Source organism: Oncorhynchus tshawytscha, linkage group LG19 (assembly GCF_018296145.1).
Source record: "Oncorhynchus tshawytscha isolate Ot180627B linkage group LG19, Otsh_v2.0, whole genome shotgun sequence".
NCBI classification, from domain to species: domain Eukaryota; kingdom Metazoa; phylum Chordata; class Actinopteri; order Salmoniformes; family Salmonidae; genus Oncorhynchus; species Oncorhynchus tshawytscha.
This window is the reverse complement of record NC_056447.1, coordinates 6,733,076-6,760,857: the sequence shown is the minus strand read 5'-3', so window position 1 is coordinate 6,760,857 and position 27,782 is coordinate 6,733,076. Positions and strand designations below refer to the sequence as shown.

The window sequence follows — 27,782 nt, the reverse complement described above, 5'->3', positions numbered from 1 at the left end:
ATGACGGCCTAGGAACAGTGGGTTAACTGCCTGTACAGGGGCAGAACGGCAGATTTGTACCTTGTCAGCTCGGGGGTTTGAACTTGCAACCTTCCGGTTACTAGTCCAACGCTCTAACCACTAGGCTACCCTGCCGGCAGGCCAATGCACTCATGCCAAAAGCTCATCTCTCTCTCGTTTTACTTTGTAAAACAATGCTGTTCGGCTCAATAGGTCTATTTGAAAGTTGATAACTTGGTAGCCTACAGACAGATTAGTCTTCTCTTTTCAGCAGGATCTGTGTTTTCCTGCTGTTGTATATGAAATGTTGCGAAAGGCCCTGTATTGGTTGACCGCAGTAATTCCATAACTTTGGCAAATGTATTTAAATGTATCAGTGGTGCTGTGATAGCTCCAGCACCCTCACCACGGCTGTGATTCTGTAAGGAAATAAATGATGAAGTGCAACGCTGGAGAGGTGAGAGTTACATGCTCATTTCTATCAGAGCAGGGAGAGACATCACAGAAAGTGAATCTCATTCTGGTTCGGTGAGAAATACAGGCGCACTTCTCTCTCTCACCACAGCAATGGCCATGCGTTTGTCAAAATAGGCTACAATGTTGTGCAAAACATAAACCCGGGCCAGGCCAACACTGATCAATTCTTAGAATATTAGGCACTGTTTTCACATTACGTTTTTTTAGGGGGCAGCCAGGAGAATAACACAGGATCAACTTGAATTAACTCTTGATTGCTTTTATTATAATTTTTACTTTGCAAACAGTAAAAATAATGTTTTATGTTACAAGAGGTACCGGATCCCGGCTGATGGATTCCAGAACAAAACAATCCAAAACTGAGGTGCCGAACAGGATCTGGCTCAAATTAAGCACTTGCCACCACCCAAAAAACGGCACTTTAGATACTGGAAAAGCAAAGGGGCTTGTGCTCTGCACAGGTAGAGCCCTATCTGTACACTTCCTGACCCACAGCTCCCCATGTACAATATGAAAACAGCATTTCCCACCCCATATGCTCTGTAGCTGGGGTTTGCCTGGTTCCCGCTCCCCTCCTAAAGAAAATCAAAATGGGTTAAATTTACTAAGAAAATGTATACTAAATTAATTTAATAATAAAAAAATTTAAAGAAGCAAAAACTGTGTGGAAAAAGGGAGAGAGTAATGCCTATTTATGTGATGGCCACTTTACTGATATTTATCTCTTCCCTTATAAAACAACAAAACAAACATCCAGTGTTATGAGGAAGATAAACCGACACGGAAGTAAACCTCATGGTGTTTTTTTCGTCCTGAGAACGGACAGGCACATAGATAGCACATTAATGTGCAAACAAAACAGTGTATCATTCGCCTACTGTTGTCTGTAGGTTCCTTGACCCCACCCACCCCGAGACACACAGACACATGCATACAAATACACATTGATTTTGTATTGTAGACATCTGTATGCGGTAGTAGAGTACATGTAATGTGTTGAGAAAAGTGTTATGGAATGTAATGTCTTTTTTTTTTTATTGTGTACAGTCGTGGCCAAAAGTTTTTTTGAGAATGACACAACTATTAATTTTCACAAAGTTTGCTGCTTCGGTGTCTTTAGATATTTTTTGTCAGATGTTACTATGGAATACTGAAGTATAATTACAAGCATTTCATGAGTGTCAAAGGCTTTTCTTGACAATTACCTGAAGTTGTTGCAAAGAGTCAATATTTGCAGTGTTGACCCTTCTTTTTCAAGACCTCTGCAATCCGCCCTGGCATTCTGTCACCTGCCTCTTGAGGATTGACCACAAGTTCTCAATGGGATTAAGGTCTGGGGAGTTTCCTGGCCATGGACCCAAAATATCGATATTTTGTTCCCCGAGCCACTTAGTTATCACTTTTGCCTTATGACAAGGTGCTCCATCATGCTGGAAAAGGCATTGTTCGTCACCAAACTGTTCCGGGATGGTTGGGAGGAGTTGCTCTCAGAGGATGTGTTGGTACCATTCTTTATTCATGGCTGTGTTCTTAGGCAAAATTGTGAGTGAGCCCACTCCCTTGGCTAAGAAGCAACCCCACACATGAATGGTCTCAGGATGCTTTACTGTTGGCATGACACAGGACTGATGGTAGCGCTCACCTTGTCTTCTCCGGACAAGCTTTTTTCCGAATGCCCCAAACAATTGGAAACGGGATTCATCAGAGAAAATGACTTTACCCCAGTCCTCAGCAGTCCAATCCCTGTAGCTTTTGCAGAATATCAGTCTGTCCCTGATGTTTTTCCTGGAGGGAAGTGGCTTCTTTGCTGCCCTTCTTGACACCAGGCCATCCTCCAAAAGTCTTTGCCTCACTGTGCGTGCAGATGCACTCACACCTGCCTGCTGCCATTCCTGAGCAAGCTCTGTACTGGTGGTGCCCCAATCCCGCAGCTGAGTCAACTTTGGGAGACGGTCCTGGCGCTTGCTGGACTTTCTTGGGTGCCCTGAAGCCTTATTCACAACAATTGAACCGCTCTCCTTGAAGTTCTTGATGATCCGATGGTTGATTTAGGAGCAATCTTACTGGCAGCAATATCCTTGCCTGTGAAGCCCTTTTTGTACAAAGCAATGATGACTGCACGTGTTTCCTTGCAGGTAACCATGGTTGACAGAGGAAGAACAATGATTCCAAGCACCACCCTCCTTTTGAAGCTTCCAGTCTGTTATTCAAACTCAATCAGCATGACAGAGTGATCTCCAGCCTTGTCCTCGTCAACACTCACACCTGTGTTAACAAGAGAATCACTGACATGATGTCAGCTGGTCCTTTTGTGGCAGGGCTGAAATACAGTGGAAATGTTTTTGGGGGATTCAGTTCATTTGCATGGCGACGAGGGACTTTGCAATTAATTGCAATTCATCTGATCACTCTTTATAACGGTATGGAGTATATGCAAATTGCCGTCATACAACCTGAGGCAGCAGACTGTGAAAATTAATATTTTCATCAGTCTTAAAACTTTTGGCCACGACTGTATATACAGTGCCTTGCGAAAGTATTCGGCCCCCTTGAACTTTGCGACCTTTTGCCACATTTCAGGCTTCTAACATAAATGTATAAAACTGTATTTTTTTGTGAAGAATCAACAACAAGTGGGACACAATCATGAAGTGGAACGACATTTATTGGATATTTCAAACTTTTTTTAACAAATCAAAAACTGAAAAATTGGGCATGCAAAATAATTCAGCCCCCTTAAGTTAATACTTTGTAGCGCCACCTTTTGCTGCGATTACAGCTGTAAGTCGCTTGGGGTATGTCTCTATCAGTTTTGCACATCGAGAGACTGACATTTTTTCCCATTCCTCCTTGCAAAACAGCTCGAGCTCAGTGAGGTTGGATGGAGAGCATTTGTGAACAGCAGTTTTCAGTTCTTTCCACAGATTCTCGATTGGATTCAGGTCTGGACTTTGACTTGGCCATTCTAACACCTGGATATGTTTATTTTTGAACCATTCCATTGTAGATTTTGCTTTATGTTTTGGATCATTGTCTTGTTGGAAGACAAATCTCCATCCCAGTCTCAGGTCTTTCTTCCAGAATGGTCCTGTATTTGGCTCCATCCATCTTCCCATCAATTTTAACCATCTTCCCTGTCCCTGCTGAAGAAAAGCAGGCCCAAACCATGATGCTGCCACCACCATGTTTGACAGTGGGGATGGTGTGTTCAGGGTGATGAGCTGTGTTGCTTTTACGCCAATCATAACATTTTGCATTGTTGCCAAAAAGTTCAATTTTGGTTTCATCTGACCAGAGCACCTTCTTCCACATGTTTGGTGTGTCTCCCAGGTGGCTTGTGGCAAACTTTAAACAACACTTTTTATGGATATCTTTAAGAAATGGCTTTCTTCTTGCCACTCTTCCATAAAGGCCAGATTTGTGCAATATACGACTGATTGTTGTCCTATGGACAGAGTCTCCCACCTCAGCTGTAGATCTCTGCAGTTCATCCAGAGTGATCATGGGCCTCTTGGCTGCATCTCTGATCAGTCTTCTCCTTGTATGAGCTGAAAGTTTAGAGGGACGGCCAGGTCTTGGTAGATTTGTAGTGGTCTGATACTCCTTCCATTTCAATATTATCAAACAGTGCTCCTTGGGATGTTTAAAGCTTGGGAAATCTTTTTGTATCCAAATCCGGCTTTAAACTTATTCACAACAGTATCTCGGACCTGCCTGGTGTGTTCCTTGTTCTTCATGATGCTCTCTGTGCTTTTAACGGACCTCTGAGACTATCACAGTGCAGGTGCATTTATACGGAGACTTGATTACACACAGGTGGATTGTATTTATCATCATTAGTCATTTAGGTCAACATTGGATCATTCAGAGATCCTCACTGAACTTCTGGAGAGAGTTTGCTGCACTGAAAGTAAAGGGGCTGAATAATTTTGCACGCCCAATTTTTCAGTTTTTGATTTGTTAAAAAAGTTTGAAATATCCAATAAATGTCGTTCCACTTCATGATTGTGTCCCACTTGTTGTTGATTCTTCACAAAAAAATACAGTTTTATATCTTTATGTTTGAAGCCTGAAATGTGGCAAAAGGTCGCAAAGTTCAAGGGGGCCGAATACTTTCGCAAGGCACTGTAACTGCCTTAATGTATCTGTACCCCAGGAAGAGTAATGGGGATCCTTAATAAATACAAATTCAGCTCCCGACCCCAGCCCAAAGGGATTTTCCAAGGGCGAAACGAGCACACTCACAAACACCAGGATTGGTATATATGAATTTGAGTTTTCCTGTCTGTGTGTTGTTTAGGTGGTGAGTCAGGGGGAGAGGGCTGGGAGCTCTGTGTCTAGGGTGGACCCCCAGCTACTGAAGATGGCCCTGAGCCCCTACCCCAAGCTAAAGGCAGCGCTCTTCCCTGTGAGCGGACCACGAGGGACCACCGCCACCACATCCGATATCTCCGTCTACCACCTCATGCAGGTACTCTGCCACATCCATACCGTCCAGATCATCTGTTTGCTAAATGTCTTGTGTGTGTTTGGTGTGTTACAAATCATACAGTAACTTACCACATGCATAAAGGAACTGAATAATAGGGTTTGGTCCTGAGTACACCATTAGCATTCAGCTCATCACTGAGCAAACAAAGGCCCTAGGCTCTAATCATAGCATTATAGAGAACCACACAGCATCTTCACAGCACATTACACACACACTCTGCATTCACAGCACGGCGCACAACACACTATCACAGATTCGAAGCTAAACTTTGACTTTCAGTGTGTATTAGCAACTCGTCATCCTTGAAACTCATCAATGTGTCTGCATCAGATAGCTTATGTCTGGTCTGGCCTGCACTTTTTTTTTTTTGCTGTAGTACGGTAATTGCCTTTTCATCGCTTTAAAGGCTAAACAGCCAGCGCTCGGACAGCTAGCTTCCCCTCAGGCTACAGACAGCAGGGAGCAATCACTTTAATGAGTGGTGGATATGCATGGCTCCACTTTTATCCTGATGAGGTATGAAACCAGTGCACTAATATGTTGCTGGAAAACACATTGAGATATGTCAGCCCATCCTCCCACAGTTTCAATAGGGCATAATTCAAATGGAGAAACCTGTGGAGTAGGCTGAGCAATGTGCTTTTTAAAGGAAATGTTTGTCCGAAACGTAATATTTGTACGGGCACTTGTTATGGACTGTGTACATGGTGGTGTTAAGTGTCAAATAAAGACTTTGTATGCAGCGGAAGTATTTTTGCTGACAATATATTTTACTTGTCTTTCCTTTTAGTCTTTACATCCATTGGATCCATCTCGACTGTTCGGGTGGCAGTCTGCCAATACACTAGGCTCCACCGGTAGGTATTTCATGGAAAGAACATATTCTTTTTTTAAGCTCACTTCTGAATATCAGTTTATGCTCTTGTAACTCACCTAGCATAGGATGACGTACCCTAGGGTTTAACTAAGGCTGTAGATTTTTTGGTGATAATTTGTGTCTTCAAAACATTGTGTGATATGTCATGTTTAATTCCCCCAATAGAGACCTCAGTGGAGCTGCCCCATTTCTCTAGTCCTCACCTCGTCAGTAAATACGCCCTCATTGAGAACCTCGACTTCCTGTACTATCTGCGTCACGGACGACCATCGTTCGCCTACGGAACGTTTCTCGTCCAACAGCTAGCCAACTCCAACGAAGTGAAGTCACAGTGAGTATATCGGACTCTGTTAGGAAATTTCAACTGACCCCAGGGTAACATAGACGGCACACTACAAAGACGATATGTTTTGCAGTAAGCGGAGTACATCCCCAAAAAACATCTTACCTGAGGACATGATGACTATGCCTGGAAACAAAAAACGAAGCACTCAGATGTCTACAATGATCTTTGAGGTTTATCAGGGACAAGCAGGCCGGACTACATTTCGAAGTGTCAGACGCCTTCCTCCTCAGTGCCTTAACGTCACTAACCAAACTATTTGAAGCTTGTTTAACATAAAAACAAGAGGCTTGGGCAAGCACTTATCCTTGTTTTATTTTTCCCTCTGTTGTCGTCGTTACTCTTCGGTGGCACACGTAATTTTATATTCATTTTCGCATATGTTGTAGCTCAGACTATTTTACCTCATCTGAGGTGTTTGTGTGTTTAATGCCTGTCGTCGGTTGAGACCGTATTCTCTTGAATTCTTCTACCATGAGCAAACATGTATAGAAGACTTCGTTCGAAAAGCGATTGAGTTCATATAGGACGACCCGGTATACAAGTCATGTACACTGAGTGTAAAAAAAACATTTGGAATACCTTCCTAATATTGAGTTGCACCCACTTTTCCCCTCAGAGCTGCCTAAATTTGTCGTAGCATGGACTCTACAAGGTGTCGGAAGTGTTCCACCGGGATGCCGGCCCATGTTGACTCCAATGCTTCCCATAGTTGTGTCAAGTTGGTTGGATGTCCTTTGGGTGGTGGACCATTCCTGATACTCACGGGAAACTGTTGAGTGTGAAAAACCCAGCAGCATTGCAGTTCGACACAAACCGGTGCGCCTGGCCCCTACTACCATACCCAGTTCAAAGGCAATTACATCTTTTGTCTTGCCCATTCCCCCTTTGAATGGCACCCACACAATCCATATCTCAATTGTTTCAAGGCTTTAAAAATCTTTCTTTTAACCTTTCTCCTTTTTATCTACACTGATTGAAGTGGATTTAGCAGGTGACATCAATAACAGATCATAGCATTCACCTGGTCAGTCGATGTCATGGAAAGGTGTTCCTAATGTTTTGTGCACTCAGTGCACATTGTGTTGTAATATGTTGTATGTCTTTTCCCTGTGTCAGGCTCAGTCATGCGGCGCAGCAGGCCTACAGCCTGGCCATGCTGCATTTCAGCGTTCCCTCTGTGGCAGCTGCATGTGTGTGTTTCTGCGAGCTCCTGGGTGTGTGTAGCCTAAAGCTGCGGGTGGACCTCAAAGCCCTCAGTCTGATCCTCCGACTCCGGACCCAGAGGCCTGGAGGGACCAGCACATTCTCCCTTAAAGACTTACTGGGTAAACCTACACATACACACGTGTGTAGGGTTTTTTCGCTACACCCGCAATAACATCTGCTAAATAAATTTACAGTTAAAGTCAGTGGTTTACATACACCTTAGCCAAATACATTTAAACTCAGTTTTTCACAATTCCTAACATTTAATCCTAGTAAAAATGCCCTGTTTTAGGTCAGTTAGGATCACTACTTTATTTTAAGAATGTGACATTTCAAAATAGGTGATTGTCCGTGCTACGGCTAGCTGATTCCGTGTGGGGGAAAAAGGAGAGGACCGCTAGCCGTGGCTAACAAAGACTAGTAGCTAGTTAGCTGGCTAGCTCCTAATGGAAGTTCTAGTTATAAGGAATAAAAATAGCAGATCCGTACCACATTGGGTGAGGTGGGTTGCAGGAAAGTATTTTTAATTCATAGATAGAAAGTGAGATTAAGATATATACGATAAAAAACGGCTATTTACAAGGGATAAGACACGGGATAAGACAGAGACAGATATACACGTCCTACTGCACTGCCGTCTTGAATTTTGAGGGAAAAAAAGTTTGCGGTCAGGGCTTTGTGATGACCACTCCAATACCTTGACTTTGTTGTCCTTAACCCATTTTGCCATATCTTTGGAAGTATGCTTGGGGTCATTGTCCATTTGGAAGACCCATTTGTGACCAAGCTTTAACATCCTGACTGATGTCTTGAGATGTTGCTTCAATATATCCACATCATTATCCTGCCTCATGATGAATCCATCTTTTTTGTGAAGTGCACCAGTCCCTCCTGCAGAAAAGCTCCCCCACAACATGATACTAACACCCCCGTGATTGACGGTTGGGATGGTGTTCTTTGGCTTGCAAGCCTCCCCCTTTTTCCTCCAAACATAATGATAGTCATTGTGGCCAAACAGTTCTATTTTTGTTTCATCAGACCAGAGGACATCTCTCCAAAAAGTACAATCTTTGTCCCCATATGCAGTTGCAAACTGTTGTCTGGCTTTTTTAAGGGGGTTTTGGAGCAGTGGCTTCTTCCTTGCTGAGCGGCCTATCAGGTTATGTCGATATAGGACTCATTTTACTGTGAATATAGATACTTTAGTACCTGTTTCCTCCAGCATCTTCACAAGGTCCTTTGCCTTTGCACCAAAGTACGTTCATCTCTAGGAGACAGAACATTTTCTGAGCGGTATGACAGCTGCCTGGTCCCATGGTGTTTATTCTTGCGTACTATTATTTGTACAGATGAACGTGGTACCTTCAGGCATTTGGAAATTGCTCGCAAGGATGAACCAGACTTGTGGAGGTCTATAATTATTTTCTGAGGTCTTGGCTGATTTCTTTTGATTTTCCCATGATGTCAAGCAAAGGTAGGCCTTGAAATACATCCACAGGTACACATCAAATTGACTCAAATGTTGTCAGTTAGCCTATCAGAAGCTTCTAGAGCCATGACATCATTTTCTGGAATTTTCCAAGCTGTTTAAAGGCACAGTCAACTTAGTGTATGTAAACTTCTGACCCACTGGAATTGTGATACAGGGAATTATAAGTGAAATAATCTGTCTGTAAACAATTGCTGTAAAAATGTCTTATCATGCACAAAGTAGATGTCCTAACCGACTTGCCAAAACTATAGTTTATTAACAACAAATTTGTGGATTGGTTGAAAAACAAGTTTTAATGACTCCAACCGAAGTGTATGTAAACTTCCGACTTCAACTGTATGTACGTGACCAATACAATTGTATTTTATTTGCAAAGACACACACACACACATCACACTGTGACGTTTATTTGACCTTTTCTGTGTTTCAGCTGCTAAAGGCAGTAAGCTGGTGGAGAGGGAGACAGCGGAAGAGCTGCTCTTTGACTTGGAGGAAGCTGTGAAGGACAGTTTGAAGAGGAAGGGCACCAGCAGGTTAGGCACAGGCCCAATCCCAAATCGACCTATGCATTGTGAAGATTTGATGGGTAAAAGCAATATGGTGAAACGTACATCTCGCATGTCACAGGGCAAGGTGGAGATGTTACCATATTGCTTACACCTGTCAAATACTGTCGGACCTCAGCAATTGCATATGGTCTAGGGGCGAGAAGAAACACTCTTATACACAGTTTGGTACAAGGAAATTTATCCCATAGTTTTATGCACAATTTGTTGTGTGAGTCTGTTCAACTCCAAATGCCCTCTCCAGGTCATCCTATGAGGCAGGTCAGGAGTGGGCTCTGCCCATACAGTTTTGCCAGCTACATGCCCTGCCCCTGAGCAGTGTGTACCCGCAGGACTGTGCAGCCGACAGCCAGTGGCTACACTTCCTGCTCTTTGTCCAGCTGCACACCTACCCCCCTCAGCAGGTACATCTCCACCACTGCCAAACACACACATGCTAAATCTTTAAAGGCCCATTCGAACACTTTTGCAACTCCTATTCATTATCTCCAGCACCACACCAATCAGTGTGTGAAAACAGCACATTTCTACATTTTGAAGTTAACACTCCGGTTTACTGAGTCTATCATGCAGGGGTTTAAGTTCTCCATAACTGTGAAGAATTTCCATCATATGTGACTCACCAGGTTTCGTGTCTTATGTGACTCACCACCTGGTTTCGTGTCTTATGAAGCAAAATTTGACATTTCGACTTTTTACATTGGGTAATGTAAAGTGCTACAAAATGGTATATCATACACAGCATTTTTGAGGAACAATGGGAAAGTAATTCTGCTTTGAACATTGATAAACTTGTAAACTCACTTTTGAGAAAAGGGCCTTTGAATGTTTTGGTACCTACTGGAGAGCTCGCCTTTGTACACCCATTCAGCATTGTTGACACCCTCTTAAGCCAGCCCCACCCATCTCTTTAAGGATTCACATGTGAGGTCATGTGCTAAACAGTGAGTAGTGTGGTAAAGACTAAGACTAAAATAATAATAACAATAACGATGCAGAAACGCGCTGTTTTCACATATGTAAACACTGGTATGGCGCTGGAGATAATGAATATGAGGTTTGAAAATTGGTGGACTTGCCCTTTAATCATCATTAACACCCCACTAGAAAACCCTTTAAATATCCAATGCAGCTGCTTTTAACTCCATTTCAAATCATTTCTGGGTGACAATGAAGTACCTTAGTGTGGTTTTGACAATTTTAATTGAAAACAAAGAAACAAAAAACAAAAGTAACTCCTCAGCAAGAGCACTTTCTCAAGCAAGAATTTTGACGAGGACTTTCTTAGAATGGTGAGGGGCCTAATTGGACAAGCCTAATGGGAGGGATATGCAACCTGAAAACTAACTGTTATTGGCAGAGCGGTATGAAAGTCTATGTTATTGGTCTATTAACTTGGTCTATTAACGTCTGGAGGTGTTGCTAGGCAGGCTGAAACTCCATCCCACCGAAACAGGCCAAAAATTCAGGCGCTCTTTTCAAACAGCTCTTACACTAAAAGGCAATTATCATAATTTTCACAATTTCACAGTATTATTCCAACCTCATTGAGTGGAAATGTATATATAAACCACGGGAAAATAATTTTTGACTGCATTGGGCCTTTAATAACCCATACAACTGAAGGATTCTACCACACCTACTTTCTCTGTTCACTCTAAAATGGGATGAAAACTGCTCTCAGGTTCTCTTCCTCTGAAGATCCCTATCAGGGAAATATATTATTTGAATTCAATTGTATCGTTACAGGGGCCTAAACTGTAAGGATTGTTCTCTAGATGGAAAATAAAGACTGGTGGTTTCCAATCGCCTCCTTGTCTGTGGTACTGTAGCGATTGTATGTTTTCAGTTCTTCCCTCTTTCCCAACTTGTGATTGACAGGTGAGGTCCCTGGTGACCCAGTTCAGCCCAGCTCTGCAGGCCCACCTGACCTTGGCCTTCCAGAACCTGCAGCTCAGCTCTCAGTGGAGGGTGGGTGAGGTGGAAGACAGGGAGGCCCAAGGTCAAGTCACCCTACCCAGCGAGGAAGCTTCCGACCCCCCCAAGGAGCTGTTCCAGGTGCTGCTGCAGAGCCAGGAGCAGGCCAGTCCCTGGAGACACCTCCTGGGGGAGGCCCTGGCACAGCACTGCCCCACGCTCACCATACTAGCTGCCTGTCATCAGGTAGGGCTCTGTCTGTAAGGATTCTCTGTCTATGAGAATTTGTATTATAAGGCTTGGTATAAAAATCTGAAGTGTATTGACTTTCTCATTGCATTGACATTTTGTGTCATCCATGAACTTTGTAAGAGGGTGTATAAAAGTTGCACTTTACATGATTTACCTTGTATCTGGACTTTATTTAACTGACTGTGTGTGTGTGGCTGCGTGCGTCTTTCTCTGTACGGTGTGTGTGCCATGGATTTGATTGACAGGAAGCCGACCTGCTCCAGTGCCTCTGCGTCTGGGTCCTGACCTCTGTGGATGAGGTCATTGCCACAGAGGCTACCGCCCACCTGGAAGAGAGCCCGCAACGTCATGAGTGGAACCTCCACGACTTGTCAATCATCTGGAAGACACTGCTGAGGAAATGTAGGATCAGGCCTCTCATACGAGGCTTCCAGCTCTTCCAGAGGGTAATCCAATAGAACATGTGTGATACATATCATTGTAGGTCTTGCAAATGAACTGCCCTTTTGGGGAAAAAATACAAATCTCAAATCTCCCATTGACACACATGCATGATTTAGACACAACTATGCACACAAATATAAAGTTAGAATTCTGCCCCAAATCGAAATGTCCCCCCAAGGGCAGTTCATTGGCAGCAATTTAACTGACAGGCCTTATTCCATTTTGCGGTCTGAGCACTACCATGCTATAGGCCTAAACTCAACAAATCATTTCCGAATGCATTGTAATGCAGTGAATACTCTGTCCCCTTTGACGCTCCGCTCAATTAGAACACGTCTTTATTATTGCGTTTTATCATTGGCGCTGTAGTCACAAAACAATTATAATTAGTTTTCAAGCACATTTGAGAGTGACGTGTATCTGAGACTAGAGAATGAAACGAGGCACTACATCTCAAATGTGTTGAATCTGAAGGAAGAAAAAAATATCAGTCGGGTGAACATTTTAAAAACTGTTCTATTATACACTGCGTATACAAAACATTAAGAACAACTTCCTTAAGCACCGTCCCTCCCCTTTGCCCTCAAAACAGGCTCAATTCGTCAGGGCATGGATTCTACAAGGTGTCGAAAGCATTCCACAGGAATGCTGGCCCATGTTGACTCTAATTCTTCCTACAGTTGTGTCAAGTTGACTGGGTGTCCTTTGGGTAGTGGACCGTTTTTCATACACATGGGAAAGTGTTGAGTGTGAAAACCCTGCAGCGTTGCAGTTCTTGACACAAACCGGTACGCCTGGCACATGCTACCACAAGTCATTTAAGTGTTTTGTCTTGCTTGTTCACCCTCTGAATGGCACACGTACACGATCCATGTCTCAATTGTCTGAAGGATTCAAAATCCCCTTCATCCACAATGATTTAAGTGGATTTAACGCGTGACACCAATAAGGTGTCATAGCTTTCATCTGAATTCACCTAGTCATTCTATGTCATGGAAAGAGCAGGCGTTCTAAATGTATGTTCTTAGTGCATATTGAATAGACTACATGCAAATGAGGTTGCTTAAGATGGGCGGTACTTTCCACTATTTCCTGTCAATCACTAACCGATGAAACCAATAGAAATGGCTTTAAACTTTAATTTCATTCAAGCAATTCAAAGCACATAGATGGTTGCTTGCCTATCCAATCCCTCGTTGTTATTTGCATTTCATTTATCGGTTTCCTTCAGGCCTAGTCATTAGCGTTGCGTTCTGTTAGAATACTAATCTACCTGCACGGCAGCTTCCCTCCTCAGAAGTGACCCGAATAATATGTCCTCGTCGGCATGATCTTCAAACAGCTTCGAGGCTTAGACCAGCTCCTCTCATTAACCCAGCAGGCATCATGGGAGGTCTGCCTCATGCATTATGGCTGTCATGTCTGGTTCTGCATGAGTTTGGATGGTCTTTTATCACATTTCTCTCTCTACGTGTGTGTGAGACAGGACTCTCCCCTGATCCATGTGCTGCTCATGTACGAGCTGTGCTACGACTACAAAAACTACCCTGAAGCCAAGAAGAAACTCATTGAGTTCCAGAAATGCCTGATCACGGTAAGCTCCTTCACCCCTCTGCCTCTTCTTTCCACTCCCATTTCCCACACTCACTGTCTAACTCTCCAACTGACACCAGCTGACTGAACTCTGAAGTAGAGCCCGACCGATATGGGTTTTTTGGTTCCGATAGCGATTTTAGGGAGGCAAAATATGCCGATATGGTTTTTTAAGGGCGGAATGAAAAACTCAACTAAATATGAACATTAACATTATTTAAGAATATTTTATTTGTGGTTTACATGATAACCACCAACAACAACGATATCCTCTGTAAATACAAAACACTTGTTCAGTTTATCTTGGTACAACTTAAAGATTTGTCTATCTATGACGGTGAATAAGAATGCATAAGTGTTTGTGCTGAAGCACCACAAGCACACTAATAAACAAGAACGCTTTAATGAATTAAACATGGTCTTAAAGTAAAGGCGACTCCGGGACGCTGGCCTTCTAGGTAGAGTTGCAAAGAAAAAGCCATATCTCAAACTGGCCAATAAAAATAAAAGATTAAGATGGGCAAAAGAACACAGACACTGGACAGAGGAACTCTGTCTAGATGACTGGTTGTGTTTATGCCACATTAAAAGGCATAGGCGGTAGGTCCATAAGGCTAGGGAAAGCTTTCCCTAAAGTATATTGAATCAAATTGCCAAAATTATATAGCCTAATTAGCTTTTCTTTCAATAACATGGACATTTCTAAGGGACCACCAAACTTTTGAATGGTAGTGTATTTGACTGCAAACCGATTAAGTTTTTTTTCATGGAAAAGGAAATGGACTGTGTACATGTACTGTAACGCATCGTGCCGGGGCGGAAGGCTATGTTTTTATTATCTATGTCCGCGCGGATGACGTTCCATTAGAAATGTCCCTTTAAGACATGTCCCTTTAAGTCTGACAGGTTGGCTGTGAGGGAAATTGATGCCCTCCGTTGTCAGGGGGAGTTAAAGGGGTGCCTGTGTCTGACCTTGCCGGTACTGTTTGGAGATGTCATTAGAGGGATGAATTTGGTGCCACACATGCCAGCCAAGCCACAAGGACAGGGCCAATTTATCGAGTGTGTCAAGCACAAGCACAACAGCACTCGTACCTCAAAGCGGTGACCTTGGCTGTAATCTTGTGTTCGGGGCCTCTTGCTGTCTTTTGCTGCGTGTTTTGAGATGGTCACCATCCCAATTCACATTGTTGCGCGCAATCTTTCGCGGCTGAACTCTCACCAAGTCCTCCCTCTCGATGACCATAGTTAACTTTGATGTTATTTATTTATTTAATTCCTGTATTCACTGTGATCTCCTGCCCTTGTGAAAGGTACATGCCCTCATTTCTGTTACATTTCATTATCCTCTATTGTAGTTAATGGAAGAAATGAGGAGAGGAAGATTTTCTAGCATGAGTGTTTGATGTGTTCTCTGTACGCGAGAGGTTATACAGCCATACTTCCTATGAGGTATGTGTGTGTTGCATGTAGGCCAATCTCAATTCTCTTTATTCTTTCATCTTTCCCTTATCCTTTCTCTCTGACAGCTGAGGAGCAGTGGTGCTCATGCGCCAGCGGGCATCCCTCTCCAGTGGGTGGAGTGCCAGGCCTCAGTCCTCCTGTTGACCATGATGCAACAGTGCTCCACACAATACGAGCTGCGCAGACTACTGCAGCTGCTGGCAGACATGGAGCGCCTGCTCAAGTCTAACGGTGAGACCCCAGTGTTAACACTGTAGTAACACCGAGTCTTCAGCTGTTGTGTTGGATCATCATATTTAAGCTAGTTAGCTGTCAATTAAGTGAGACTTGACCTAAATGACGTCCAAAAGAGTTTGGTCAATAGTGTTGCATTATATCCAGAGCAACGATCTCTGTGTTTATTGTTAAGCCTGACTTCTCTTCATAAAACTGTGCAAACAAAGTGTCGCTTAACATGACTAAAACTATGAAGACAGACATTTTTCCCGTATGATTACCACGGAACCCTCCAGGTATGGTTGATGAGAGCAGGCAGAACGCCTTTTCATCATGGATTTAAATCACTGTCTTCCACTTGTGTGAGGTGTTGAGAAAACTGTCTTATTTTTTTGTAGCTTATTGTCTGACTCGGGCACTTCATGTTTGAGTCCGTATCTGTGCTTGTTAATCACTGTCTTCTGCTTGCGTGAGGTATTGAGAATGCAATACTGTAAACAGGATGTTCTGGTTGACTCGTGGACTTGACCAGTCTTTGCTTCTATGTATGCATCGGTCTCTTTCTCTGTGAGCAGGCCCGGACTTCAAGAAGCTCAGCTTCCTCAGCCAGGTTCTCCAGGACACCTCGGTGTCTCTCTCTCCCAGGCTGCTTGAGAGCTATTCCCCTGACATCCTGCAGGGAGAGTGCCAGAACATGTTGGAGAAGCTGCAAGACAGCGGGCTGTTCCACAAGGCCCGCCAGGTGGCCGAGCTGGCAGGGCTGCCCATTGACAGCCTGGTCATCAACGAGGTGAGCTCGTGGGTCCTCAATGCTCATCAACTAGATCATGTGCAGCCTGTTCAGTGTAAACTCAACTCTCACTGCCCTATACCTTTGGTATATTCAATGTAAGTTGATTTGGTCTAGACTCTACAGTGCCTTCAGAAAGTATTCACATCCCTTGACTTGTTCCACATTTTGTTGTGTTACAGCCTGCATTTAAAATGGATTACATTTAGATGTTTTTGTCACTGACCTACACACAATACCCCATAATGTCTAAGTGGAATTGTGTTTTAAGTTAATTAAAAATGAAAAGCTGAAATGTCTTGAGTCAATAAGTATTCAAACCATTTGTTATGGCAAGTCTTAATAAGTTCAAGAGTAAAAATTGACTTAAGAAGTCACATAAGTTGCACTCTCTGTGAAATAAGTGTTTAATGACTACCTCATCTCTGTACCCCACACACAATTATTTGTAAGGTCCCTCAGTCAAGCAGTGAATTTCAACCACAGATTCAACCACAAAGACCAGGGATGTTTTCCAATGCCTCGCAATGAAGGACACTTACTGGTAGATGGGTAAAAAAATGTGTGAATATCCCTTTGAGCATGGTGAAGTTATTAATTACACGTTGGATGGTGTATCAATACACCCAGTCACTACAAAGATACAGGCGTCCTTCCTTACTCAGTTGCCGGGGAGGAAGGAAATCACTCAGGGATTTTACCATGAGGCCAATGGTGACTTGAAAACAGTTACAGAGTTTAATGGCTGTTATAGGATCAACAACTTTATAGTTTCTCCACAGTGCTAACCTAATTGACAGAGTGAAAAGAAGAAAGCCAGTAGAGAATAAAAATATTCCAAAACATGCATCATGTTTGCAACAAGGCACTAAAGTAATACTGCAAAAAATGTGGCAAATAAATGTACTTTTTTTAATGAATACAAAGTGTTATGTTTGAGGCAAGTACAACACATTACTGAGTACCACTCTCCATATTAACGAAATGTATATGGTGGCTGCATCATGGTATGGGTATGCTTGTAATCATTAAAACTTCTTAAGGATGACGCAAAATACTGTTCCCATGCAGGAACAATACTCAGCGGATTTCAGAGCGCCACCTATAGTTTTTGATAAAACTCATAATTTCATTAAACTTTCATTAAAATACACATTCAAGGTAGTGAATTAAAGCTACACTCGTTGTGAATCTATCCACCAAGTCAGATTTGTAAAATGCTTTTCGGCGAAAGCATGAGAAGCTATTATCTGATAGCATGTACCCCCAAAATACTGCAACGTCACCTAACACGACAGATTTTGCGGTAGCCGGCGCTACCCAAAACGCAGAAATAAAATATAAAACATTCATTAGCTTTGACAAGCTTCTTTCTTGGCACTCCTAGATGTCCCATAAACATTTATTTGGGTATTTTTTTCGATTAAATCGGTCCATATATAGCCTAGATATCGATCTATGAAGACTGTGTAATCAAGGAAAAAAACTGAGTTTGATAACGCAATGTCATTTTTAAAAATTAAAAAAGTCGACGATAAACTTTCACAAAACACTTCGAAATACTTTTGTAATGCAACTTTAGGTATTAGTACACGTTAATAAGCGATAAAATTCATCAGGAGGCGATGTAAATTCTATAGGTGACCGTCTGGAAAAAATGCCCGGAAAAAACTCAACCAAAACATCCTGTTTGAGGCCGGAGGGAATCGGTTCCTTTGGGTCGGTTCGACCAAGAATCAAAGCCTAAGCAAATGACAAGACTCTAGACATCCTGTGGAAGCTGTAGGTACTGCAACCACGGCCTCATTTAATACGGTTCACCTTTAACAATTCCTGGAAGTGGCGCATGGATATTTATTTCCATTTTCAGTGATCAGATTTTCCTGCACTTTTCGATGAAACGCACGTTCTGTTATAGTCACAGCCGTGATTTAACCAGTTTTAGAAACGTCTGAGTGTTTTCTATCCACACATACTAATCATATGCATATACTATATTCCTGGCATGAGTAGCAGGGCGCTGAAATGTTGCGCGATTTTTAACAAAAAGCTGCGAAAATTCGCTGCCTCCCTAACAGGTTTTTAAGGACTGGTGAGTTTTTCAGGATAAAAGAAGAAGTGGAATGGAGCTAAGCACAGGCAAACTCCTAGAGGAAAACCTGGTTCAGTCTGCTTTCCACCAGACACTGGGAGATCAATTGACTTTTCAGTAGGACAATAACCCAAAACACAAGGCAAAATCTACACTAGAGTTCCTTACCAAGAAGACAGTGAATGTTCCTGAGTGGCCAATTTGACGGAGCTTGAATAATTTTGAAAATAGTTGACAAATGTTGCATAATCCAGGTGTGGAAAGCTCTTAGAGATTTACTCAGAAAGACTCACAGCTGTAATCGCTGCTATAGGTGCTTCAGCAAAGTGTTGACTCAGGAGTGTGAATACTTATGTACGGTGCATTCAGAAAGTATTCAGGCCCCTTGACTTTTTCCACATTTTGTTATGGCCTTATTCTAAAATTGATTAAATCGTTTTTTTCCATCATCAATCTACACACAATTCTTTTTTGAAAATGTATTAAAAATCAAAATGAAAATATCACATTGACATAAGTATCCGGGCCCTTTACTCAGTACTTTGTTGAAGCACGTTTGGCAGCGATTACAACCTTGAGTCTTTTTGGGTATGATGCTACAAGCTTGGCACACCTGAATTTGGGGAGTTTCTCCCATTCTTCTCTGCAGATCCTCTCAAGCTCTGTCAGGTTGGATAGGGAGTGTCTCTACATAGTTATATTCAGGTCTCTTCAGAGATGTTCAATCGGGTTCATGTCCGGGCTCTGGCTGGGCCACTCAAGGACATTCAGAGACTTGTTCCGAAGCCACTCCTGCCTTGTCTTGGCTGTATGCTTAGGGTAATTGTCTGGTTGGAAGGTGAACCTTTGCCCCAGTCCTGAGTGCTCTGGAGCAGGTTTTCATCAAGGATCTCTCTGTACTTTGCTCCGTTCATCTTTCCCTCGATCCTGACTAGTCTCCCAGGCCTTGCCACTGAATAACAACCCTACAGCATGATGCTGCCATCACCATTCTTCACAGTAGGAATGGTGCCAGGTTTCCTTCAGGCGTGACGCTTGGCATTCAGGCCAAAGAGTTCAATCTTGGTTTCATCAGACCAGAGAATCTTGTTTCCCATGGTCTGAGTGTCTTTAGGTGCCTTTTGGCAAACTCCCAGCGGGCTGTCATGTGTATTTTACTGAGGGGTAGCTTCTGTCTGGCCACTCTACCATAAAGCCCTGATTGGTGGAGTGCTGAAGAGATGGTTGTCCTTCTAGAAGGTTCTCCCATCCCCACACTTAGGAACTCTGAAGCTCTATCAGAGTGACCATCAGGTTCTTGGTCACCTCCCTGACCAAGGCCCTTCTCCCCGAATTGCTCAGTTTAGCCGGGAGGCCAGCTCTAGGAAGAATCTTGGTTGTTCCAAACTTCTTCCATTTCAGAATGATGGAGGCCACTGTGTTCTTGGCGACCTTCAATGCTGCAGAAATGTGTTAGTACCCTCACCCAGATCTGTGCCTCGACACAATCCTGTGTCGGATCTCTACAGACAATTCCTTCGAACCTCATGGCTTGCTTTTTGCTCTGACATGCACTGTCAACTGTGGGATCTTATATAGACAAGTGAGTGCTTTTCCCAATCATGTCCAATCAATTGAATTTACCATAGGTGGACTCCAATCAAGTTGTAGAAACATCACAAGGACGATCAAGGGAAACAGGATGCACCTGATCTCAATTTCGAGTCTCATAGCAAAGTGTCTGAATACTTATTCCAGTTTTTTATTATTAATATAATTTTGAAAAACCTGTTTTTACTATGTCATGATGGGATATTGTGTGTAGATTTAATGAGGAAACAAATTCATTTAATCCATTGTAGAATAAGGCTGTAACGTAACAAAATGTGGAAAAAGTCAAGGGGTCTGAATACTTTCCAAAGGCACTGTAAATGAGATATTTCTGTATTTCATTATCTATAAATTTGCAAACATTTCTAAAAACACTATCAATGTGGGGTATTGTGTGTAGATGGGTGAGAGAAAACATATGTAATCATTTTTGAATTCAGACTGTTACACATCAAAATGTGGTATAAGTCAAGGGGTATGAATACTTTCTGAAGGCACAGTGCATGATTCATGTTTTGAGACGGGAGCATTGTGGCTTGACGCTCCTTCTGATATCCCTCTTCTGGTAAAGTTACTCCAAGACCTCGGTGCCCTGAAGGCCAAGCGGCACTGGGAGAGGAGGGAGACCCGGGTGTCCTTCTGGAGAAAATGCCACGAGCAGTTCAGGACTAACAGCACTGGTCCTGGGGCCGCCTCGGAGTTCTTCCTGGCCCAGGCAGGTGCCTCTGAGCCTCCCCGGGGCTCCGTGGCCGGGACAGAGCTGCTGTGTGTCCAGGAGAGGTGCCTTCTCCTCAGCCTGGCCGGCTACTGGCTGTCCTGGCTCGCCCAAGCTCCCCTGGCACGTCTCGAGGACCTGGAGAAGCAGCTGTGGACAAGCCGAGTGCGCCAGCAAGTCCTGCTCACCGCCATGGAGAAGGAGAGCATGTTCGCCCTTCCGGCGCCCACCATAGCCCCCGAGGAAAACTCCTACGAGGCCCTGATCAGGGAGTTTTCCTTCTCCAAGATGGCAGTGCTCAACGAGCCCAGGTACCTAAGCTTGGACGGCCTGCCCAGCTTCTCCCCTGAGGAAGAGGGTGGGGAGAAGACTGGGTTGGAGGAGCAGGGTGCTCTGGCTATCCTGGTGGGGCAGCTGTTGGACGAAGGGTGTATCCACGAAGCGAGCCGTGTGTGCCGCTACTTCTCCTTCTGCTCCCGGGACATGTGGGTAGTGCTGCACTGCCGAGGCCTGGCCTCAGGCGAGCTCCAGGCTGGCCTGCAGGACATGCTCACCTTTGAGGGCCTTCCCAAGAAGAGCATTCCCAGCTGTAAGCTCCACACGACCCTCAGTTAACCTACTAGATACAACAATAAACTACTGTTTGGCGCATGTCAGACTTGTTCAAAATCGAATCAAATCGGTCACCTACACATATTTAGCAGATATTATTGTGGGTGTAGCTTAATTCTTGTGTTTCTATCCCCATCAGTGCAGTAGTATCTAACAATTCACAACAATGCACACCAATCTAAAAGTAAAAGAATGGAATTAAGAAATATATAAATATTAGATTGAGCAATGTCTGAGTGGCATAGACCAAAATACTGTAGAATAGAATACAGCATATGCATATGAGATGAGTGAAGCAGTATGTAGACATTATTTAAACATTATTGAAGTGACTAGTGTTCCATTATTAAAGTGGCCAGTGATTCCAAGTCTATGTATGTAGGGCAGCAGCCTCTAAGGTGCAGGGTTGCTAAACCGGGTGGAAGCTGGCAAGTGATGGCTATTTAATAGTCTGATGGCCTTGAGATAGAAGCTGTTTTTCAGTCTCTCGGCCCCACCTTCACCACCCAGGGGCGACGTGGCTGGTTTTCCCTTTGTAGTCCGTGATTGTCTGTTGACCCTGCCACATACGCCTCATGTCGGAGCCGTTCAATTGCGACTCCACTTTGGCTCTGTACTGACGTTTTGCTTGTGATTGCCTTACGGAGGGAATAACGACACTGTTTGTATTTGGCCATATTCCCAGTCACTTTGCCATGGTTAAATGTGGTGGTTCGCGCTTTCAGTTTTGCGCTAATGCTGCCGCCTATCCACAGTTTCTGGTTTTGGTAGTTCTTAACAGGTTTAATCTCCTATACACTTACTGATGAACTCAGTCACCGTGTCGTGTATTCGTCGATGTTACTCTGAGGCTACCCGAAACATATCCCAGTCTTCATGTGCAGAGGTCACAAGTTAAAAAAACACTCAGACACATCCAAACAACCCTCTGAAGAATGAAAATGACACTCACATACACCCAAACAACAATTCAAAGATTGTCAGTAATAGTCACAACGCCTACATAGTTTATAGTGAGGTACAAAAGTATTTGGACAATGATAGTTTGTTGGTTATTTTGGCTCTGTACTCCAGCACATTGATACAATGACAGTGAGGTTAAAGTGCAGACTAATAAAATAGCTCGGGTGAACCGTTAAGAAATTACAGCAATTTTTGTACATAGTCCCACCATTTTAGAGAACAATTCACTGTCTATTAAAGTAGTCAAAAGTTTAGCATTTGGTACCATATTCCTAGCATGCAATGAATACATCAACGTTTATGAATACGTTTATGAATACATCAAACTGCAAATGCATCTGTAATTTCTGAACTGTTCAACTGATATGGATTAAAATGCCCTCAAATTGGTCTGCATCGCTGTGTTGCAGCGGGTTCGATCCCAGGCTGTGTCATAACCGGCCTTGACCGGGAGTCCCATAGGGCGGCGCACAATTGGCCCAGCGCCATCCAGGTTTGGGGATGGCTTGGCCGGGGGGGCTTTACTTGGCTCTAGCGACTCCTTATGGCGGGCCGGGTGCCTGCGGGCTGACTTCGGTCGTCAGTTGAATGGTGCTTCCTCCAACACATTGGTGCAGCTGGCTTCGGGCCATGTTTTGGCTTGGCCAGGGGGGCTTTACTTGGCTCTAGCGACTCCTTGTGGCGGGCCGGGTGCCTGCGGGCTGACTTCGGTCGTCAGTTGAGCGGTGTTTCCTCCAACACATTGGTGCAGCTTCCAGGTTAAGCGAGCGGGTGTTAAGAAGCATGGTTTGGCGGGTCATGTTTCAGAGGACGCGTGACTCGACCTTCGCCTCTCCCGAGCCCGTTGGGGAGTTGCAGCGATGAGACAAGATCGTAATCATGAAATTGGGGAGACAAAGGGGATAAACTTTTTTTTGTTAAAATTTTTACATACCCGGAAATTAACGCTGACAGTCAGCACTTTAACCTCATAGTCATTGTATTATTTAAAATCCAAAGTGCTGGAGTACAGAGCCAAAACGACAACAAATGTGTAACCGTCAAAACACTTTTGGACCTCCCTCTGTCTGGCCTTTTGCATTATTGACATATCCCCTCTTTGAACGCTGTCCATCTGTTTCTCTGTGAATGACCCCACTCCAGCAACCAGTTTTAGCAGCCTGTCCTCCTTTGTGATGGTGCCCTCCCCAGAGGATCAAACAGTGACTCAGCTCCAGATGCTGGTGGACGAATGTCGCCGCGGAAAGAGCTACTGCAAGCAGGTCCTGAGTCTCTACGAGCTCTCCAAGGTACTCCCCTATCTTTTCCGACCTTAACATCGAAGTTGCTGCCTTTTCAGACCTAAACAACATACTGAGCCTATTTTCGTGGAGTGAATTGAAGTTATGTACATTGCTGTGTGTTCATGAGAGCATTGTTGTTGTGTAGTATTTTTTTATAATGTACTCTATTAATACCCTAGATTTTAATATACAGGATCAGGGATTTCACTATCTAGTGTATTCCATTTCTACATGTCGTTATGAGTTGAACTTGGTCGTGTTCATTAGGGCAGACAAAGGAAGATGTTTTAAAACGTAAAATGAAAATGTGCTTTTCTTATTGTACAAGTGCAGGTATTTGCTCACTATTTCAATCAGTTCTTCCATTTGGTGCCCAATGGACATAACCTTGATCATGGTAACCTTTGACCCTTTGATACCGCTACCTAGGAGCTGCAGTGTTCATACAGTGAGATCTCAGCTGAGGAGCCTCAGGCGGTGCTGTGTAAGGTGCTACTGTCCCAGCAGCCGGAACGCTATAAGAAGGCCCAGGCCTTCATCAGTGTGCAGGGCCTGCAGCCTGACACCGTGGCCCAGCTTGTATCCACCGCCGTGGTCCAGGGCCTGTTGGCCTCTGCACAGGACGGAGAGACTGGTGAGAGGAATTCAGGATTGATTGATATGGCTACTTAAATGCAACTAATTGTCCCTCTAGAAGATTTTTTGCATACTTTTTAAATCCCTACTCGTATATTAAATATGCTGTGGTTCTATTACCTACTACAGTCAGACGTATTAATTTTTAGTCCTAAGGTTACAGGAAATGTATAATCGTAGCTAAGAGCTCAGATAATTGGTTACAAAGCTTTAATATGCACCTCCTGCGCTATCCTTGCTATTGGACTTTATTACCGTTTTATTAAACTCTGAGTCAGACACAACGACTGTAGTGATTGGTGTGTGTTCACAGCAGAGAAGCAGATGTTCAGTCCAGAGGAAGGGAGAGAGTCCTTCTTGCAGCTGGCCAAGCTGTGTGGGGACCCCAACCTGGTGGGCATCAAACTGCTGGACCACATCCCCACTGTGCCACTGGGAGAGCTCGGCTGCAGTAAGACATACTCAACACTAGGGCTGTGACGATACCAGTATCGCAATATTTCTTTCCATGGCAAAAATAAAAACACGAAGCAGATCAAACTCTTTGCTCCTTTAAAACCTGCTGTATGTAAAATAGATTGTGCTAGAGCTTGGAAAATAAATAAGTGTGACTCTGGATGACAACATAATGACAACATTGCGATGCTGATATCATCCCGGCCCTACTCAATACTACAGTAACATAGGCTGTTCTCTTATGGGAATGAAATCATTCCAGTCTATTAGCTGAGTCTTACTTCAGACACTAAATACTAGATAAACACTCTGTCATAGTACTGTAGTGGTAAACAATGGTAATATAGTATTATCATGGATTTATTCCACTCTATTTAGCTAGTCAAGACATAGTTCTTTAAAACCCCTTGCACTAGTGGGAATTGGCCTATATGGTTAGGGCTACATTTAAATGTTTCTTACAGAAGAAATATGAAAAGCATCTGCATAACCATGGTGGCAATCAAAAGGGAACAGTTTGGAGATTATGGGAAAATTATTAGACTAAAAGTGAGGACACAACAGTTATTCTGACACTGACTGAATCCAAATGTAACACTGTTGATTTTATGTGCATTTTACATTTACTGTACTTTTCACCGCATTTGTTGGGAACAAAATCTGAAAATACTCTGGATACATTCAGTAACATAAGAATATTCACGGAACATTTTGTGGTAGGTGCCACATAAGACAAAAAAACTAAAAGTGTGCACAGTTCCTATGTACAGTTGAAGACGGAAGTTTGCATACACCTTAGCAAAATACATTTAAACTCAGTTTTTCACAATTCCTGACATTTAATCCTAGTAAAAATTCCCTGTTTTAGGTCAGTTAGGATCACTACTTTATTTTAAGAATGTGAAATGTCAGAATAATAGTGTAGAGAGTGATTTATTTCAGCTTTTATTTCTTTCATCACATTCCCAGTGGGTAAGAATTTTACATACTCAATTCATATTTGGTAGCATTGCCTTTAAATTGTTTAACATGGGTCAAACATTTTGGGTCACCTTCCACAAGCTTCCCACAATAAGTTGGGTGAATTTTGGCCCATTCCCCACAGAGCTGGTGTAACCGAGTCAGATTTGTAGGCCTCCTTGCTCGCACACGCTTTTTCAGTTCTGCCCACACATTTTCTATGGGATTGAGGTCAGGGCTTTGTGATGGCCACTCCAATACCTTGACTTTGTTGTCCTTAAACCATTTTGCCACAACTTTGGAAGTATGCTTGGGGTCATTGTCCATTTGGAAGACCCATTTGCGACCAAGCTTTAACTTCCTGACTGATGTCTTGAGATGTTGCTTCAATATATCCAAATAATTTTCCTGCCTCGTGATGCCATCTATTTTGTGAAGTGAACCAGTCCCTCCTGCAGCAAATAACCCCCACAACATGATGCTGCCACCCCTTGATTCACGGTTGGAATGGTGATCTTCGGCTTGCAAGCCTCCCTTTTTCATTCAAACATAACAATGGTCATTATGGCCAAACAGTTATATTTTTGTTTCATCAGACCAGAGGACATTTCTCCAAAAAGTACCATATTTGTCCCCATGTGCAGTTGCAAATCGTAGTCTGGCTTTTTTATGACGGTTTTGGAGCAGTGGCTTCTTCCTTGCTGAGCAGCCTTTCAGGTTATGTCGATATAGGACTCGTTTTACTATGGATATAGAAAATGTTGTACCTGATTGATTTGCACTTTTCACACCAAAGTACGTTCATCTCTAGGACATGGAATGTGTCTCCTTCCTGAGCAGTACGACGGCTGCGTGGTCCCATGGTGTTTATACTTGCGTACTATTGTTTGTACAGATGAACGTGGTAACTTCAGGCGTTTGGAAATTGCTCCCAAGGATGAACCAGATTTATGGAGGTCTACAATTTTTTTCTGGGGTCTTGGCTGATTTCTTTTGATTTTCCCATGATGTCAAGCAAACAGGCACTGAGTTTGAAGGTAGGCCATGAAATACATCCACAGGTACACCTTCAATTGACTCAAATGATGTCAATTAGCCTATCAGAAGCTTCTAAAGCCATGACGTCATTTTCTGGAATTTTCCAAGCTGTTTAAAGGCACAGTCAATTTAGTGTATTTAAACTTCTGACCCACTGGAATTGTGATACAGTGAATTATAAGTAAAATAATGTGTCTGTAAACAATTGTTGGAAAAATTACTTGTCATGCACAAAGTAGATGTCCTAACCGACTTGCCAAAACTACAGTTTGTTAGCAAGGAATTTGTGGAGTGGTTGAAAAACTAGTTTTAATGAATCCAACCTCAGTGTATGTGAACTTCAACTGTAATTTCAATGCACTTTTGTGACTCAAAGAAGAGTCTTCAACTATAAGGTAATGTTTTGAGCTCTCCTAGCTGTGCCGTTGAGGAACTAGAGCGAGCACACTTGTAGTTGTTTTCTTTGCAACACAGCCCTGCGTCCCCACCTTCTCACAATTACTGTTGTTTACACATTCCAAAATGTCCGCATTCCATAATCAATCGCAACCTGGTCGGGTGGGCGTCATTTGAAAGCGCGCTCTATTGCCAGCATGGTTAGCTACGTTACAAAATATGATCTTACAGTGTTAAGCTTTCGCAAGGAAATTCGGAGAAGCCGATCATAATTTTGGTGCGCATATAATAGTCACGAGTGCATTCAGGTGAGCGTTCCCCGCCAAATTTCTTCACAATACGACAAACATAGGCTTATTCAGTTCAGATCAACCCAGGGGATGACGTCATCTTGTAATTATACAGTAGTGATCATAAATGTTGACACTGTATATGACAAGTTTTTTTTATAGGGAAACGTTCAGTGCACATTTGGACTTTCGGGTGTTTGGCTTGCTTGTATGTAAGACATCAAAGCGGTATTTGTTATAATCCTCAACTTCTCATCTTTCAAAATACATAGAGTCCTCTTTATTTACAGCATTTCCCGCACTCAGACAACAAAACGTTTGCAAAAGTTTCCCAAGTAGTAGGAGGGATGGGGGCAACATCTTGTCGCGTGCGGTGGTCAAGCTCAGTATCGCTGTCAGTAAAAAACAATATTGAGACCTTGAGCTCTGACGTCATGTGTAGCATGTTACTGTATAGCCACTGCGTTACCATTTAGGCGCTTATCAGTATCCCAAATCTGCTATTTCGAACCTGTATACGGGTACGTATGTAAAGAGCTACCAATGGAAATGAGTCATGCCAACCAGTTACTAATTCATTTGCCGTTTAATGCGTTGTAGTATCATGTATAATGATGCA

The 27,782-nt window shown here is 43.2% G+C and overlaps 1 protein-coding gene across 5 annotated transcripts in view; it reads left to right on the top strand.

Moving 5' to 3' along the window:
* The window catches only part of spg11 (SPG11 vesicle trafficking associated, spatacsin), an 84,769-nt gene that overhangs the window by 48,794 nt on the left and 8,193 nt on the right, over positions 1–27,782 (top strand). For 4 of the 5 annotated variants that reach the window (XM_024378954.2, XM_024378953.2, XM_024378951.2 and 1 more), the window contains exons 19-33: positions 4,778–4,948; positions 5,760–5,826; positions 6,012–6,177; positions 7,309–7,517; positions 9,321–9,423; positions 9,701–9,860; positions 11,338–11,619; positions 11,871–12,071; positions 13,556–13,663; positions 15,192–15,357; positions 15,918–16,132; positions 20,386–21,118; positions 23,248–23,393; positions 23,817–24,021; positions 24,337–24,474. In XM_024378954.2, coding sequence (XP_024234722.1) covers positions 4,778–4,948; positions 5,760–5,826; positions 6,012–6,177; positions 7,309–7,517; positions 9,321–9,423; positions 9,701–9,860; positions 11,338–11,619; positions 11,871–12,071; positions 13,556–13,663; positions 15,192–15,357; positions 15,918–16,132; positions 20,386–21,118; positions 23,248–23,393; positions 23,817–24,021; positions 24,337–24,474 — 3,070 coding nt within the window. The remainder of the gene's footprint in view (positions 1–4,777; positions 4,949–5,759; positions 5,827–6,011; positions 6,178–7,308; positions 7,518–9,320; positions 9,424–9,700; positions 9,861–11,337; positions 11,620–11,870; positions 12,072–13,555; positions 13,664–15,191; positions 15,358–15,917; positions 16,133–20,385; positions 21,119–23,247; positions 23,394–23,816; positions 24,022–24,336; positions 24,475–27,782) is intronic. The other variant, XM_024378952.2, reaches the window with a different exon arrangement.